The sequence below is a fragment of the Chiloscyllium punctatum genome, chromosome 7 (genome assembly GCF_047496795.1).
Source record: "Chiloscyllium punctatum isolate Juve2018m chromosome 7, sChiPun1.3, whole genome shotgun sequence".
NCBI classification, from domain to species: domain Eukaryota; kingdom Metazoa; phylum Chordata; class Chondrichthyes; order Orectolobiformes; family Hemiscylliidae; genus Chiloscyllium; species Chiloscyllium punctatum.
Genome location: NC_092745.1, coordinates 95,359,071 through 95,376,665, shown reverse-complemented (window position 1 = coordinate 95,376,665; position 17,595 = coordinate 95,359,071). Strand labels below are relative to the sequence as shown.

General features: G+C 41.2%; 1 protein-coding gene across 2 annotated transcripts in view; it reads left to right on the top strand.

Moving 5' to 3' along the window:
• Positions 1 to 17,595, top strand: part of akr1a1b (aldo-keto reductase family 1, member A1b (aldehyde reductase)) — a 36,566-nt gene that overhangs the window by 7,507 nt on the left and 11,464 nt on the right. For both annotated transcript variants that reach the window (XM_072574367.1, XM_072574366.1), the window contains exons 3-5: positions 3,194 to 3,313; positions 6,261 to 6,412; positions 9,885 to 10,080. In XM_072574367.1, coding sequence (XP_072430468.1) covers positions 3,194 to 3,313; positions 6,261 to 6,412; positions 9,885 to 10,080 — 468 coding nt within the window. The remainder of the gene's footprint in view (positions 1 to 3,193; positions 3,314 to 6,260; positions 6,413 to 9,884; positions 10,081 to 17,595) is intronic.

Here is a 17,595-nt window from a genome sequence, read left to right as displayed (position 1 = left end):
AAAAGTCAACAGGATTTGGGGGGAACACTGAATTGGTTTGACTTCTACCCGGTATCAAGGAAGATAGTTGTGCTTGATGGACTAAGGAACTCTTCAGTTGTGTCTTCAGCTCAGCTATCTGCAGCTGCTTCATTGATGACCTTTCTTCCATCATAACACAAGAATTGGGGATGTTTGATGTTTGGCCCTAAAAACTATATTCACAACAGCTCAGCTATTGAAGCAGTCTTTTCATTTGTAAAAATACCTAGACACCATGCAGACGTGTTCCCAAATTGCAAGTAACAGTCATGCTGCACATTACAGACAATGCACATCTCCAGCAAGAAGAATCTAGCCAGCACTCTCCTTGGTATTCTAAACATTTACACTGAATCTGTCAGTATCTTGATGGCTGCCATCGACCAGATGCTGAACCTAACTAGTTTTTTAAATACTATAGTTACAGAACAGAGCAAAGACTAGGAATTCTGGTGAGTAATCTCCTCTTGACTCTCTAGTGCCAAGCTACCATCACGAAGGTCTAAATCGAGCATGTGATAGAATACTCTTTACTTGCCTGGATGGGTGCAGTTTCAACAATGCCAGGGAAACTCTGTCATCTAGGAAAAAATACCCCATCCACCATGTTTAAACATTTAATCCCTCTTCTACTAATGTACAGTGGCTACAATATGGCACTGCGCTTACACATCAAGCTGCCTTTGATAACACCCTCTGAATCCACAACCATTATCGTCGAGAAGGTGAGGATAGTCGGTGCATGAGAATACTGACACCTATACATTCCCATTTTCAAGCTACGGACCGTCCTAATTTATAAGTGTATTCTAGTTCCCTTGCAAACACTGGATTCCACATCTAGACATTTTAAACAATGAAAGTATGCCTGAGCATTGTGTTTCAATCTGTTTCTGGACTCTCATTATCTACTTCAAACTGCTTCTCATCTTTGTACAAAAAGAGACAGGTTTAACTTACGGGATTATGATTCTTTGTACTGCCCAGGTCAGAAACAGATAAAAACTGTTTTTGATGAGTTATAATATTTGTAAAAACCAGTACAATCCGCTGATTTAACAATTCCTTCCACATGAAATCAACAGGTACCTAAAACACTTCAATGCATATTTACTATTTAAGCTTTCAATCGTTTTACAGATACTTAAATCTGATTTATGTACAACTGACAGACTTTGTTTGCCCATATTTGCCAAATGAAATACTGCGAAGTTTGAAGCTGAAGCAAATTCCATTTTTCATTTAATTTCTGTACTGTAGGATCTGTTGTGTTTTCACAAGCTGATAAAACAACCACTGTTGGTGTTCGTGCTTCGTTCTCCTAAATGTATTAGAAATCCTAATGAGCAGGAGTTACGAAGAACAGACTTTCTCTTTCCTTATAGTGCAAAGGAATGACGGGAGCTTGAAATACTACCTTCCCACCATATTTTCAGTAAAGTTTGATTATATACTGAGAAATACTGGGACTGCTTAAGAGTTTTTCATGGGGTGGGGGGGGGGTGGTGGTGCGGGGGGAGAACACCTATAACAGCAACTGGTGGAGAAAATTCTTAAAATCCTAGTTATTATAGGAAGGCTCGTCATCACAGACGGCTGAACTGAAATGATATATTGAAGAATATATCATTTCAATTGCATGACACTGTAATCTTTTGCGATAAATTGTGCCTTGTGGTCCTGCTCCACAACGACCTGATGAAGGAGCATTACTCTGAAAGCAAATGCTTCCAAATAAACCTATCGGATTATAACCTGGTGTTGTGTCCAACATCAGTTCCTCCACATCATGGCTACCATCTGTATGTGTAGGAAGTATTGCAGTGTCCATCGATACAACACTTTCTTATTACAAAACGTAAGTAAAAATATTGAGCTTTTCATGCCCAATTTAGAGATTTGAATCTATTTTAAAATACAGTTGTATGATTCTGAGGCAGACCCGACATCAAAGCTGCAAATGTAACTAAAATCAAAGCTTAAAGTCTTAAAGAGAAGAGAAACTAAACTATTGACACCCAAAGATAATTGGGAACAAACTGAAGTTGGATGAAATAAAAGGATAGCTGTGCAGTAGCAATTGTTGAGTCCGTTGGGACAAACGGACAAGTGAAAGAAGACACAAACAGTGGTTTTGGATAGTTCTATAAACTGAATAAGCAAAGGGAATAAGTGTTACAGCTGTTTCTGTCACTTGAAGCTAAGTGGTAGATCTGCCCTGTCCAAGACATGAGGAAGGTGTGCCAAGCAAGCTAAAATAAAAGGTGGGGAGCGGGGTTGGGAATGAGATAGGTGGAAGGAGGTTAAGGTGAGGGAGATAGGCCAGAGTGAGGGTGGGTGCGGAGAAGTCGGGAAGAAGATTGCAAGTCAAGAAGGCGGTGCTGAGTCCTTTTCCTCCGCTACATCGATGACTGTATCGGTGCTACCTCGTGCTCCCACGAGGAGGTTGAACAGTTCATCCACTTTACTAACACCTTCCACCCCAGTAATAGGCCAGCTGGCTCCGCCATTCAATATGACTATGGCTGGTCCTCTATCTCAATACAATGTTCTCACTTTGTTTTTCTCCCTGTACCTCTCGATTTTTTTTTAATATTAACTAAAGTTATCTCTTGAATATATTCAGTGACCAGGCCTCCACAGCCTTTTGTGGTAGAGAATTCCACAGTTCATTACTTTTTATTTGAAGAAATATTTCATCATCTAGTCCTAAAAAATTTGACTTGTCCTGAGACAACCCTGGTTCTCTAGACTCCCAACCATGAAAAAATGTTCCTTCTGCATCTACAGGTTTTGTGCCCTTTTTATTTAAAAAAAGATTTTTTAAAATCTACTTTTCTATTCTTGTGACCAAAGTGGATAATCTTTCACTTCATTTCTCCATGGTATACTCCACTTTCCACCTTGTTGTCCCTCACTTGTTTTTCATGCCTTTGCGACCTTGTGTGTCCTCACATTTTGCATTCCTACCTAACTTTGAATCATCATCAAACATTAATATGTTACATAGATCCTCCCTTTTAACTACTGCACAAAGTGTTTGATTCCTCTTGATGGCACTGTATATTAAAAACATGTTTCAAATAACAATTCAACTTTGATTTATTCATGCTGGCAGGGACCTTGGAACTGTACATTGGAATGCATGATCTTGTTTGCTGTTTTTGTTCAGGTGAAAGCAGCTGTCTGGAATGCTGTAAAGACAGGTTATCGTCACATAGACTGTGCTGCAGTGTACAACAATGAAGCTGAAATTGGAGAGTTTTTTAAAGAGCATGTCGGTACTGATAAGGTATGATTTAAAGACCTGTTGATGAACCCACATAGTAGAATTAATGAATCCAGATTTGGGTTTATTTTTGATGGAGAATCACAAACCCCTGGGTGGGAGGTGTGCAACAAACAACTTGGATTACAAGCTAACTATGGAACAGAGACTCAGGTGAAGAATTCCTGTGTTTGGCTGTGAAGCCTTGATATGCACATGCCAAATTTTTCTTGTCCTAGTCCAGTGGGTTTGGCCAAATAAATTCAAATCAAGGCCTGATTGTCACCAGTGAAAGGGGCCATCATTGGTGTGAAAAATGGCACTCCCTTACTCTTAAGTACTACCCCCCTACCTTCCAAGCTCACTCTCAACAGAAGACTAGGAGGAGTAATCCATTCAGCCCATCAAGTCTGTTCTGCCATTCAACAAAGTCGTAGCAGATCTGATAATCCTAAATTCTACTTTCCTATACTATCTCTATAACCCTTGATTCCCATACTGACTTAGTCTATCTATCTCAGCCATGAATATAGTTAATTATCTAACTCTCACAGCTATCTATGATAAAGAACTCCAGAGATTGAATGCCCTCAGAAAAAAAAAATCCTTGTTATGTCTTGCCTCACTAGGTTATGTTCTTCTGTCCTAGACTTCCCACAAAGGAAAACAAGTTCTTTGCACCTACCCTGTAAAGCCTACAAAAAAATTTTGTTTTGATGAGGTCTCTTGTCATTCTTCTAAACTCCAATGAGTGCAAGTCCAACCTACTCCAGTTTCTCAAAGAAAATCTCTACCTGGAATAAACTTCAAGAACCTTTTCTGGACTGCCCCCAATGGTAGTATATCTCCCTTTGATAAGAGGACCAAAACTATTTACAGTATTCCAGCTGTAATCTTGATGACTGGGCTTGTATACCCTTGAGTTTAGAAGACTGAGAGGGGATCTGATTGAAACGTATAGGCTTATGAAAGGACTGGACACTCTGGCAGGAGGGAACATATTTCCGTTGATGGGGGAGTGCCGAACCAGAGGACACAACTTAAAAATACGGGGTAGACCATTTAGGACAGAGATGAGGAGAAACTACTTCACCCAGAGAGTGGTGGCTGTGTGGAATGCTCTGCCCCAGAGGGCAGTGGAGGCCCAGTCTCTGGATTCTTTTAAGAAAGAATTGGATAGAGCTCTTAAAGATAGTGGAGTCAAGGGGTATGGAGATAAGGCTGGAACAGGATACTGATTAGGAATGATCAGCCATGATCATATTGAATGGCGGTGCAGGCTCGAAGGGCAGAATGGCCTACTCCTGCATCTATTGTCTATTGTCTATTCTATAGTTTTAGTAAAACTTCCCTACTTTGACATTCCATTCATTTTGAAATAAAGATGAAAAACAGTTCATTTGCATGGATGAATGTATGGGACAAATAGAGCTAATGGTTTCCATCTAGTCGCTCTAAAAAGCATGTTTACAAAGGGACCAATGTTAGCTAATAACTATCCCAAGATACGCCACAGTTTGAAAAGACAAGCAGCATGAAAAAGGAGAATGAGTTGCACTGATGCTAAAATATGTCACTTGTGATAAACAGTCATGGCTCAAAAATGAGTAGTGGAATCGATGTGGGTGAACATTAGCAATGGCAAGGTTCAGAAAAAGGTGGTGGGAGAAGTTTACGGCTCCCTGATGGTAGTCAGATTACTGACCAGAGTATTACACAAGAAATTAATGTGTAACAGACTCCAGTGCAATAGTTAAGGAGAGCTTTAATCTTTGTGTGGACTAGACCAATCAAATTGACAAAGTTAGTGTGGAAAATGAGTTTGTGAAATACTTTCATAGTTGTTTCCTGGAACAACTGGGGACAAAGCAACTTTATATCTCATGCTATGTATAGAGGCAGGGTAAATTTACTAGTGTCATAGCAAACAACATCTGACAGTGATGATAATGCAATTTGAAATCAAGGTATATTTCCATCCCACCCCATCTGCTTTCAGGAAAGACTGTTCCCTCCACGACTACCTGGTCAGGTCCACGACCCCTAACAAGCCACCTTCCCCTCCTGGCACCTTCCCCAGCCACCGCAGGAATTGCAAAACCTGCGCCCACACCTCCTGCCTTTATCTGCGAACTTCTGACCCCAATCAATTTTTGAATTATCAACTCACCTTTTTCTTAAAAAAAACCTTGTTAATCCCATTCTATCATGCATTGACAGGCTTTTCATATGACATCTGAGTTTGCTGGTCACAACAACACTATAAATGAATCAAGAAGTGAAATGTTTTGAATGAAGATATAGATGTCTCCATGTTAGAGAAACATGAAATTTATTATATGTTCAATGAGCCTGTTGATTGTTCAGGAGGCGGTTGAACAATGTGCATAGTGGCATTCTCTCATTCTGCCCATAATTCTGCTAATTCTTCATTTTTCAAATAGCAATATGATTTGTGAATGCTTTTTGATTGAAACTGCCAACCCCACACTGTAAGGCATTTTAGACCTTAACCACTTTGTGTGAGGCACAGCTTTTCTTCTTGTACTGTTTTTGCACCTTTTTCTAATTCTTATAAACATGCTTCTTTCTCGAGCATTTCATAAACAGGAACCTTTTGCTCCCTAACTGCTTTATCCAGACCCCTCAGAATTTTGAGTAGCTGTACCAAATCTCATCTGTGTTCTCTGTGGAACACTGTCCTAATTTCTCTAATGTATCTTAAAAAAATTTGTTGCAGGAATGAAAACGTTATCCTTGTGAATATTTTCTGCACCTCCTAACAGATTCACCACCTCCTTAAAGTGTGGCACGTCAAACTGGACACAATTCTCTGGCTGAAACTGAACTAGTCTTGTTCAAGTTGAAATTTAGAGAAAGTCCTTTTGATCAAAATGATGAACATGTATGTAAAGTTAGAACTTCTGTGCCTTAGAGAAATTTCATTTTTATATGCACATTTTGTTTGTAGATGATAAGACGTGAAGAACTTTTTGTGACCTCCAAGTTGTGGAACACTAAACATCATCCTGAAGATGTGGAAGTTTCCTGCTGCAAATCCTTGGACGACCTGAAGCTCACTTATCTGGATTTGTACCTGATTCACTGGCCTCATGCTTTTGAGTAAGGCGTAGTTAATGTCTACTATAATCCCAACGGCCTTGAATACTTTGGGAATACTTCCTCCATCCCAATTTTTTATACGGATTCACTTCTGTTCTCTCCATTTCTTCCCTGTTGGATCAGTTCTCACAATGTCATCTTCCAAACAAATACTTCTAGTATCAAATTAAAAAGAAACATAATCCTGGAAATACTTTACAATGAGGCAACATTTAAGGATAACAACAGATTTGATGTTTCGGTTTGATGATCTAATAGTTATTTTTTTTCCCCTCCACTGAAGTTTCCTGGATCATCAATTCTGTCTGTTCGATTTCCTGCATATTTGTGATTGTCCTTTCCCTTCTTTCCTGTTGTCATGATTCATTTCTACTTGTCCTTGCCTTCCACCCTTTCGGCTTCCACATTCAATGAACCATGTTCTGTCATCTCTAGAATGACAGCATTACAAAATTCCCCATTTCTCTTTCAGCAATTCAAAAAATGTGCTCTCTCATATCTTAGTTCATGCTTTAGTCATGCAATATCCCCTGTCCTTACCACGGTGCATTCAAATGCAAGTGCTGGAGCTTCAATATCTGTTCTTTTTAGCTTCTCCCTTCCCAACATAAAAGACTTTAAATCCTCTTCCAGGTGAAATTGCAACTTTATCATCCTGTGTTCATTACAATAATGTGGATTCCCTCACATTATGGGGACCAAAGTTAGGTGGGATGATTGTTTGCGGACCACCTCCGTTGAGCTGCAAATCACTTTTCATTTTACTATTCCCCTTTATTTGAACCTCTGTCCTTTTTTTAGCCTTTACACTATTCTAATGAAGCGCAAGCGTCATCCCATTGTTCAATTACACACTTACATTTGTTTCAACAATTTCATACCTTAACCACTGCTCACATTGCTTTCATACAAAAGTTTTTCTGTATTGATTCTGCTATTAGCATTTATGTTTCCTTTAAGATATATCTTTATTTCTTTACCTATCCTGTTAGCCTTGCACCATCATCTCAGTGTCATTTACTGTGTCTTGCCTTCCACCCTCTGGTAGGGCTTCCTTTCTGTACTTTCCTCCTCTCCTTCCTTTTCCCTGCCATTGTTCTTGTAAAGAAAATTGTTCAACACTAATTGTTCTTCTCCATGCTCCCCTATAAAGGTTGAAAGCTTTCTTTTGACTACTTGTGGATGCAGGCCACTGTTTTACGTTGAGTCCTGACTAAATCCTTTTCATAGAACATAAAACAGTACAGCACAGAACAGGCCTTTCAGCCCATGATGTTGTGCCGACCATTGATCCACATGTAATTTAAACCTCATGTACGAGGCATGGGATAGAGGGAAATTTGGCCAATTGGATAGAAAACTGGCTAACCGGTAGAAGTCAGAGAGTGGTGGTAGATGGTAAATATTCAGCATGGAGTCCAGTTACAAGTGGAGTTCCGCAGGGATCAGTTCTGGGTCCTCTGCTGTTTGTAATGTTTATTAATGACTTAGAGGAGGGAGTCGAAGGGTGGGTCAATAAATTTGCAGATGATACAAAGATAGGTGGAGTTGTGGACAGTGAGGAGGGCTGTTGTCGGCTGCAGAGGGACTTAGATAGGATGCAGAGCTGGGCTGAGGAGTGGCAGATGGAGTTCAACCCTGCCAAGTGTGAGGTTGTCCATTTTGGAAGAACAAATAAGAATGCGGAATACAGGGTTAATGGTAGGGTTCTTGGTCAGGTGGAGGAACAGAGGGATCTTGGGGTCTATGTACATAGATCTTTGAAGGTTGCCACTCAGGTGGATAGAGTTTGTAAGAAGGCCTATGGAGTATTATCGTTCATTAGCAGAGGGATTGAATTCAAGAGTCGTGAGGTGATGTTGCAGCTGTACAGGACTTTGGTTAGGCCACATTTGGAGTACTGTGTGCAGTTCTGGTCGCCTCACTTTAGGAAAGATGTGGAAGCTTTGGAGAGGGTGCAGAGAAGATTTACCAGGATGTTGCCTGGAATGGAGAGTAGGTCGTACGAGGATAGGTTGAGAGTTCTCGGCCTTTTCTCGTTGGAACGGCGAAGGATGAGGGGTGACTTGATCGAGGTTTATAAGATGATCAGAGGAATAGATAGAGTAGACAGTCAGAAACTTTTTCCCCGGGTACAACAGAGTGTTACAAGGGGACATAAATTTAAGGTGAAGGGTGGAAGGTATAGGGGAGATGTCAGGGGTGGGTTCTTTACCCAGAGAGTGGTGGGGGCATGGAATGCGCTGCCCGAGGGAGTGGTAGAGTCAGATTCATTGGCGACCTTTAAGCGGCATTTGGATAGGTACATGGATGGGTGCTTAATCTAGGATAGAAGTTCGGCACAACATCGTGGGCCGAAGGGCCTGTTCTGTGCTGTATTGTTCTATGTTCTATGAACCCTCAAATTTCTGTGACCATATGCATGTCCAGCAGTCTCTCAAATATCCCAAATGACCTCGCTTCCACAACTACTGCTGGCAACGCATTCCATGCTTTCTCAACTCTCTGAGACAGGAACCCGCCTCTGACATCCCCTCTGTACTTTCTGCCAAACAGCTTAAAGCTATGACCCCTCGTGTTAACTGTTTCTGCCCTGGGAAAAAGTCTCTGGCTATCACATCTATCTATGCCTTTCATTATCTTGTACACCTCAATTAGGTCCCCTCTCTTCCTTTTTTCCAATGAAAAAAGTCTGAACTCAGTCAACCTCTCTTTGTAAAATAAGCCCTCCATTCCAGGCAGCATCCTGGTAAACCTCCTCTGAACCCTCTCCAAAGCATCCACATCTTTCCTATAATAGGGCAACCAGAACTGGACGCAACATTCCAAGTGCGGTCTAACCAAAGTTTTATAGAGCTGCAACAAGATCTCCCTGATCTTTAAACTCAATCCCCCGTTAATGAAAGCCAAAACACCATATGCTTTCTTAACAACCCTGTCCACTTGGGTGGCAATTTTAAGGGATCTATGTACCTGCACACCAAGATCCTGCTGTTCCTCCACACTGCCAAGAATCCTGTCTTTAATCCTGTACTCGACTTTCAAGTTCGACCTTCCAAAATGCATCACTTTGCATTTATCCAGGTTGAACTCCATCTGCTACTTCTGAGCCCATCTCTGCATCCTGTCAATGTCCCGCTGCAGCCTACAACAGCCCTCTAGACTGTCAACAACACCTCCAACCTTTGTGTCATCTGCAAACTTGCTGACCCATCCTTCAATCTCCTCATCCAAGTCATTAATAAAAGTTACAAAGAGGAGAGGCCCAAGAACAGAGCCCTGTGGAACACCACGCACCACTGACTTCTAGGCAGAATACTTTTCTTCCACTACCACTCTTTTCACAAAAACAGTTACGTGAACCATTTACATAGCCCAATTACCAATAAGACTCAACATTTGTCAGCCATACTTGTACCTTGTACAATATTTGTGTTGCAATTTTACTTATACAATGTTTTGCTGTTTTCAGACGAGGTGACATTGCTTTTCCAAAGAATCCTGATGGCACAATAAGCTATGATTTTATTGATTATAAGGAAACTTGGAAAGCAATGGAGACCCTAGTGAGAAAGGGCTTGGTTAAAGCTATTGGACTCTCAAATTTCAACAGTCGACAGATAGATGACATAATTTCAACAGCTACTATCAAACCTGCAGTGTTGCAGGTAAAATATTTTTTCTTTTTTTAATACTATCAAGCTCAAAACACTGCAAACAATTCAGTATGTCATTAATATACGTGGTGATAGTGTGATGACAATGAATGATCATTGACTTGATTTAATTTTGTTTTATTCAAGATTTCCATTTTCCATTTGTTTTTCATATAATCTTTCAGTCTTCCCAAAAATGGATATTGTTGTTCGGGGTGTAATATCTGAAAGAGTTAATGTTTAGGAGTGTCTGAAGCACCGCCCACTATAATGTCCTACGAGCTGAGGGAGAGCATGGAGTGATGGGGGTGGTCAGGGAAACCATTTAGCTTCTTGAAGTAAAATCTACCATATAAATGGTGGTGTTCTCCACAGAAATGTCCATAATATTAAGGTAACTTGTAGGTATAGATGTAGAAGTCAAATAGAACAACTACATAAAACAGAAGTAAAATACTGCAGATGTTTGCAATCTATAAGTAAGGAAAGTGCTGGAGAAACTCAGCAGGTCTCGCAGCAGCATGGAGGGAAAAGCAAAGTTAAGATTTTGAGACTTGGTTGACTGTATGGATGTAATAACCATGAATGTTTAATTTTGGAGATAAGTCATATTGGACTCAAAACATTAATAGATGCCGCCAGATCTGAGTTTTTCCAGTCTTTTGTTTCTGTTTGTATGAGTACATCTTGTTTTCGACAAGAGTCTGGTTTTATGAGATAACCAAGAGGTTTTCCTCTACGATACTAGACCAATCAGGTCTTGTAGATTCCTACTAGAAAAAAGGGTGGTGACAGCAAACCTACCAAATAGCTCATACAACCTGATGAGCAGTGGTGAGGATTCACCTTAAAATGTAATGGCCAATGGTGCCTCCTGTATGCTGACAGTGATGGAAGTCTGAAACAGTTCTTCAGATGCACCTTTTAAGAAGGATATTCTTGCATATAGTCAGCTGCAAGAAGTTCTGAACATTCAGTCAAACGAAAGAAAAGAACATCCTAGTAAGATTTAACAAGACATCAGTGATGTATCATTTCAGACTTAAAAAGGCACACAACATCAGGACTGTTTGAAATTTCCTGGAGCTGGAGTTTTAGCTAGGTGAAGGCAGTTACAGATTACATCGGGTGCAAATGGTCTGTAGAAATAGTCTTGACTCCACATTCAGCCAGTGTCCATGAACGAACATAGCGAACAAGTAAATATACTTTTGTACATATTTGGCAGTGTAGCTCACGAAGGTGCAAAAGAGGCTACAATATTTCAGAAGTAAGGAGTTCATCTCAAAAAATAAATAAGCAGCAAAATTTACAGCTGACCTTGGAGAAACCTGTATGGGGAAACTCGCAGCACAGCTTTTTAAAGTATAACCTTTTTTTTTGGTTAATCTACAATAGTGAATAGAGTAGATTCCTTTTTGATTTGTTTTGAGATCAGTCTGTTGACTAAACTTTAAAAATATAAAACATAGGTAATAGCCTGGAGCAGTACTTCTTAGAGCAATAAGATTGTTATTTTCTGGGTCTGTAGATTCAGATGTAAAGGTGGCATATAATTGAGTGTTCCTGTCAGATGTGGAAGATTTTTTTTGTTACTGATGATTATGTCTGCAGGAAGTGTTTGGTTGCGAATATTATTGGCTCACATGGATCGGTTGGAACAGCAATTAGAGGTAGTAAGGAATTTACAGGAGCTGGGGGTGTGATGGATGGCAGTTGCAGGAAGGGAGATGACTGCAGATTCAGGTAGATGGCTTACTTCCAGGAAAGGGAGACTGGTCGTGCAGGAGTCTCCTGTGGTAATCCCCATCTCAAACAAGTATGCTGTTTTGGAAAATGAAGAAGGTGATGGACACTCAGGAGAATAAAGAACAAAGAAAATTTACAGCCTAGGAACAGGCCCTTCGGCCCTTCAAGCTTGAGCTGATCCAAATGTACTGTCTAAACCTGTCAGTCAATTCCTAAGCATTTGTATCCCTCTGCTCCCTACCTAATCATGCATTTGTCCAGACACATCTTAAATGAATCTACCGTGCCTGCCTCTACCACCTCTGCTGGCAACGCGTTCCAAATGCCCCCCATCCTCTGTGAAGTACTTGCCGCGTGTATCCCCCTTAAACTTTCCACCTCTCACCCTGAAAGCATGACCTCTGGTTATTGAATCCTTCACCCTAGGAAAAAGCTTGTCCCTATCCACCCTGTGTACACCCTTCATGGTTTTGTAAACCTCAATCTCCTTTTTTTTAGTGAAAACAAACCTAACCTACTCAACCTCTCTTCATAGCTAGCACCTTCCATGCCAGGCAACATCCTTATAAACCTTCTCTGTACCCTGTCCAAAGCGTCCACATCCTTTTGGTAATGTGGCGGCCAGAACTATACGCAGTACTCTAAATGCGGCCGAACCAATGACTTGCCAGCTCTTATACTCAATACACCGTCCAATGAAGGCAAGCATACTATATACCTTCTTGACTACTCTATCCACCTTCAGGGTACAATGGACCTGCACTTCCAGATCTCTCTGCCCATCAACTTTTTTCCCAAGGCTCTTCCATTCGTTGTAAAATTCGCTCTAGGATGTAGCACTGAAAGCCAGGTTTCTCTTACTGAGACTGGCTCTCTTGTAACGAGGGGTATGTCAAGTTCAAAGTTTGTGAGAAGATTTGTAGCTCGGGTGCTCGTTGTGGTTCTGTTCGCCGAGCTGGGAATTTGTGTTGCAGACGTTTTGTCCCCTGTCTCAGACAACAACTCACCAGGACGAAGGACCCGGTACCCAACATGAGCAAAACCAATGTAGTGTACAAAATCCCACGCAAGGACTGCACAAAACACTACATAGGACAAACAGGAAGACAGCTAACGGTCCGCATCCATGAACACCAACTAGCCACGAAACGACACAACCAGCTATCCTTAGTAGCCACACGCACAGATGACAAGCAACATGAATTCGACTGGGACAACACTACTATTATAGGACAAGCCAAACATAGAACAGCCGGGGAATTCCTAGAGGCATGGCATTCATCCACAGATTCAATCAATAAGCACATTGACCTGGACCCAATATACCGGCCACTGCAGCGGACAGCTGGAACTGACAACCGGAAGCAGAGATACAAATCGCTATAAATGCTGGAGGAAACATCAAAAAGTGCTTCACAGGAGGCTCCCAAGCACTGAGGATGTCACCTAGACAGGGGACAAAACGTCTGCAACACAAATTCCCAGCTCAACGAACAGTATGTCAAGTTCATAGCAATCAATTATGATAGGTGACTCTAGTCAGAGGCACAGACATTTCTGCAGTCTACTGTGAGATATCAGAATGTTGCCTCCCTGATGCCAAGATCAAGGATATCTGAGAGGATGCAGAATATTCTCAAGGGGAGATGGTCCTGAGGAGATAGTGAGGAATGAGATCAGTCTGAGAATGGTAATTTGGGGAAATGAGCAAGTCAAACAGTTGGGGCAGGCAGAAACAAAGCAGAGAATGAGGTAGGACTGATTTTTAAACTACATTTATGTCAATGCAAGAGGCCAAATGGGTAAGGTCGATGAACTCTGCATAGTTGGAAACAGGGACTGGACTATCATAGCAATTACAAAATTGTGGCTCAGGGATAGACAGGACTGGCAGCTTAATATTGTAGGGTATAGATGCTATAGGAAGGGGGGGAGGTGACAAGAGAGTAGTGGGGAGTGGTACTTTTGATTAGACATAACTATGGCTGTACTTAGGATATTTCTGGGAATACATCCAGGGAAGTTATTAGGGTGGAATTGAAATAAGAAAGGGATGACCACCTTCATTTGGATTGTAGTATAGACCCCCAAATAGTCAGCGGGAAATTAAGAAACAAATTTGTAAGGAGGTTTCTGTTATCTGTAAGAATAATAGGGTGGTTATGGTAGGGGATTTTAGACTGGGACTGCCATAGTGTTAAGAGTTTAGATGGAGAGGAACTTGTCTACAAGAACATTTTCTGTTTCAATACATGGATATACCTACTAGAGAAGGTGCAAAACTTAACCTACTCTTGGGAAATAAGGCAGAACAGATGACTGAGGTGTCAGTGGGAGAGCAGTTTAGAGCCAGTGACTAACATTCTATTAATTTTAAAATAGTGGACAGTAAAGAATAGGCTGGATCTAAAAATTGAAGTTCTAAATTGGAGGAAGGCCAATTTTTGGTGGTATTAGGCAAGAACTTTCAAAAGTTGATTAGAGATGGATGTTTGCAGGTAAAGGGACAGCTGGAAAATGGGAAGTCTTCAAAAATGCGATAATTAGAGTCCAGAGATAGTATGTTCCTGTTATGGTGAAGGGTCAGGCTGGTAGATTTAGGGAATGCAGGATGACTACAGAAATTGAAGGTTAGGTCAAGAAAAAGAAGCGTATGTCAGGTATATACAGTGGCGATCAAGTGAATCCCTCGAGTATAAAAGCAGTAGGACTATACTGAAGAGGGAAATCAGGAGGGCAAAAAGGGGACATGACATACGGGTAGGAAATCCAAAGTGATTATATAAATATATTTAAGGACAGAAGGGTAACTAGGGAGAGAAGGGCCCCTCAAAGATCAGCAAGGCAGCCTAAGTGTGGAACTGCAGGAGATGGGGGCGATATTAAGCAAGTATTTTGTGACCGTGTTTACTCTGGAGAAGAACATGGAAGACATAAAACATGGGGGAGAAAAAACAGTGACATCCTGAAGAATGTCCATATTACAGCGGAGGGAGGTGGTGGACAACTTACAATGCATGAAGGTAGATAAATCCCCAGGACCTGATCAGGTGTACCCTAGAACTCTGTGGGAAGCTTGGGGAGTAACTGCTGGGTGCCTTGCTTAGATATTTATATCATCGATATTCACAGGTGAGGTGCCAGAAGACTTGGTAGTTAGCTAACGTAAGAAAAGTGATCAGGAAAAGCTAAGGAACTATAGACAGGATTTACATGTTTTTGGAAAGGCACATACTGATTAGGGATATTCAGTATGACTTTGTGTGTGGGAAATTGTGTCTCACAAACTTGATTGAGTTTTTTGAAAAAGTAACAGAGGATTGATGAGTCCAAGAGTGGTGGATGTGATCTATTTGGACTTCAATAAGGTGTTCAACAAGGTTCCTCGTGATAGACTGGTTAGCAAGGTTTGACCACATGGAATACAGGGAGAACTAGCCATTTGGATCCAGAACTGGCTTGAAGATAGAACATAAGGATCAGTGTTGGGTGCACTGTATTTCTTCTTTTGGATGTGAACATAAGAGATACGGTTAGTATAGATTTGCAGATGATACCAAAATAGGTGATGTAGTGGGCAGGGAAGATGACTATCTCAGAGTACAATGGAATCTTGATCAGATGAGCCAATAGATAGGCGTGTCAGATTGAATTTAGTTTTAGCTAAATGTGAGGTGCTGCATTTTGGAAAGGTGAATCGGGGCAGGACTTGTACACGTAATGGTAAGGATCTGGGGTGTGTTGCTGAAAAAAAAGAGACCTTGGTAGGTTCATTGTTCCTTGAAAGTGAAGTTTTAGGTAGACAGCATAGAGAAGGCAGCATTTGGTATACTTGCTTTTATTGGTTAGTGTATTGAGTGTAGGAATTGGGAGGTTATGTTGTGGTTGTTCGGGGCATTGGTTAGGCTACTTTTGGATTAGTGTGTGTGATGCTGGTCTCACTGCTATAGGAAGGATGCTGTGAAACTTAACAACAATGTTGCCAGGGTTGGAGGGTTTGTGCTATAGAGAGAAGCTGAATAGACTAGCGTTATTTTGCTTGGGGTTTCAGAGGCTGAGGGGTGACTTTTTATGGAGATTTATAAGATCATAATGGGTGTGGGTAGGGTAAATAGACAAGGACGAGGTCTTTTCCATGTTGTTGGGGGGGGGGGGGAAGAGGTGGTGGTGGTGAAGTCCACAACGAGAGGGCATTGGTTTAAGGTGAGAGGGGAGAGATTTAAAAGGGACCCAAAAGGCAATGTTTTTATGCAAAGGGTGGTGCATGTATGCAATGAGCTGCCAGAGAATGTGTTGGAGGCTGGTACAAATATAACATTTAAAAGGCATCTGAATAGGAAGGGTTTGGAGTGATATGGGCCAAATGTTGATTAAGTTATGATATCTGGTTGGCATGGACAAGTTGGACCAAAGCATCTGCTTCTGTGCTGTACGTCTCTGTGACTATGTACTGAAAGCCTTTCATAATTCATCTCCAAGCAAATAAAATTCTGGATAAAGCAAGACTTAATAGAAGAGTTCCTTCAGGAAAATCCATATCATTTCATTCAAGATCTCCACAGATTAGTGGAAAATGTGACTGTTGGTTTTAAACTCATAATTAATCTTAGATTTATATGGTCAAAAAGGTTAGACTCTCGAAAAGCTGCTCAGATAATGAGTGAAGCAGAACTCTGAAATCAAAACAGATTAAACCTAAGAATAAGATAGACTTTTCACAAATCGAAATCCTCTTTTGATTTAATTGTTGTCACATATACAGGAGAGAGTGATGTTTTGCATGCCATACAGGCAGATCATACCATTCAAAGCCCCAGAAAAGTGCAGAGAGCGATCCCAAATAACATTTGAGAGGTCCATTCGGAAGTCTGATAGCAGCCCGAGGAGAAGCTGTTCTTGAAACTGTTTGTAAGCATATTCAAACTTTTATATCTTCAGCCTGATGGAAGAGCATGCAACTGGGGTGGGAGGGGTCTTTGATTATGTTGTTTGCTTTCCCGAGGCCGTGGAAATATAGATAGAATCAACGGATGGAAGGTTAGTTTGCATAATGGACTGAACTATGTTCATGGCTCTATAGTTTCTTGCGATCTTGAGAAGAACAGTTGCCAAACCACACTGTGATGCAGCCAGATAGGATGCTTTCTATGGTGCATCTATAAAAGCTAATAAGAGTCTGAGATATACCGAATATCCTGAGCCTCCTGAGGAAGAACGTTTTTGCTTCATTGGCCACCGTGTCAATATGGGTGGACCAGGTAATCATCACTCGCAGGAACATGATGCTGTCCATCATCATTATCCCAACCACTGATGTTGACAGGGGCATGCCCTCCACTCCTCTTCCTGAAGTCAATGACCAGCTCCTTCATTTTGCTGATGTTGCCAGAGAAATTGTTGCCTTTGCCCCATGCCACTAAGCATACAATTTCTTGCCTGTTTTGTCTCCTCATTTTTGAGATCCAACCTACAATGGTGGCAGTAAATTTATAAATGGAGTTGGGGCAGAATTCTGCCAAACAGCTGAGTGTATAAGGGGTATGTTGGGGGCACTGAGTAGACAGCCTTGTCAGACAATGGTGTTGAGGGTGACGGATAATGTTGCCTATTCTTACTCATTGTAGAACATAGGTCAGGAAGTTGAGTATCCAGTTAGAGTGGAGAGCAGAGACCTGGGTCTCTGAGTTTAGAAATAAGGTTTTTTTGGAATTATGGTGTTGAAGGCAGAACTGTAGTCAATACGTGGGTGTCTGATGTAGTTACCCTTGTTTTTCCAGA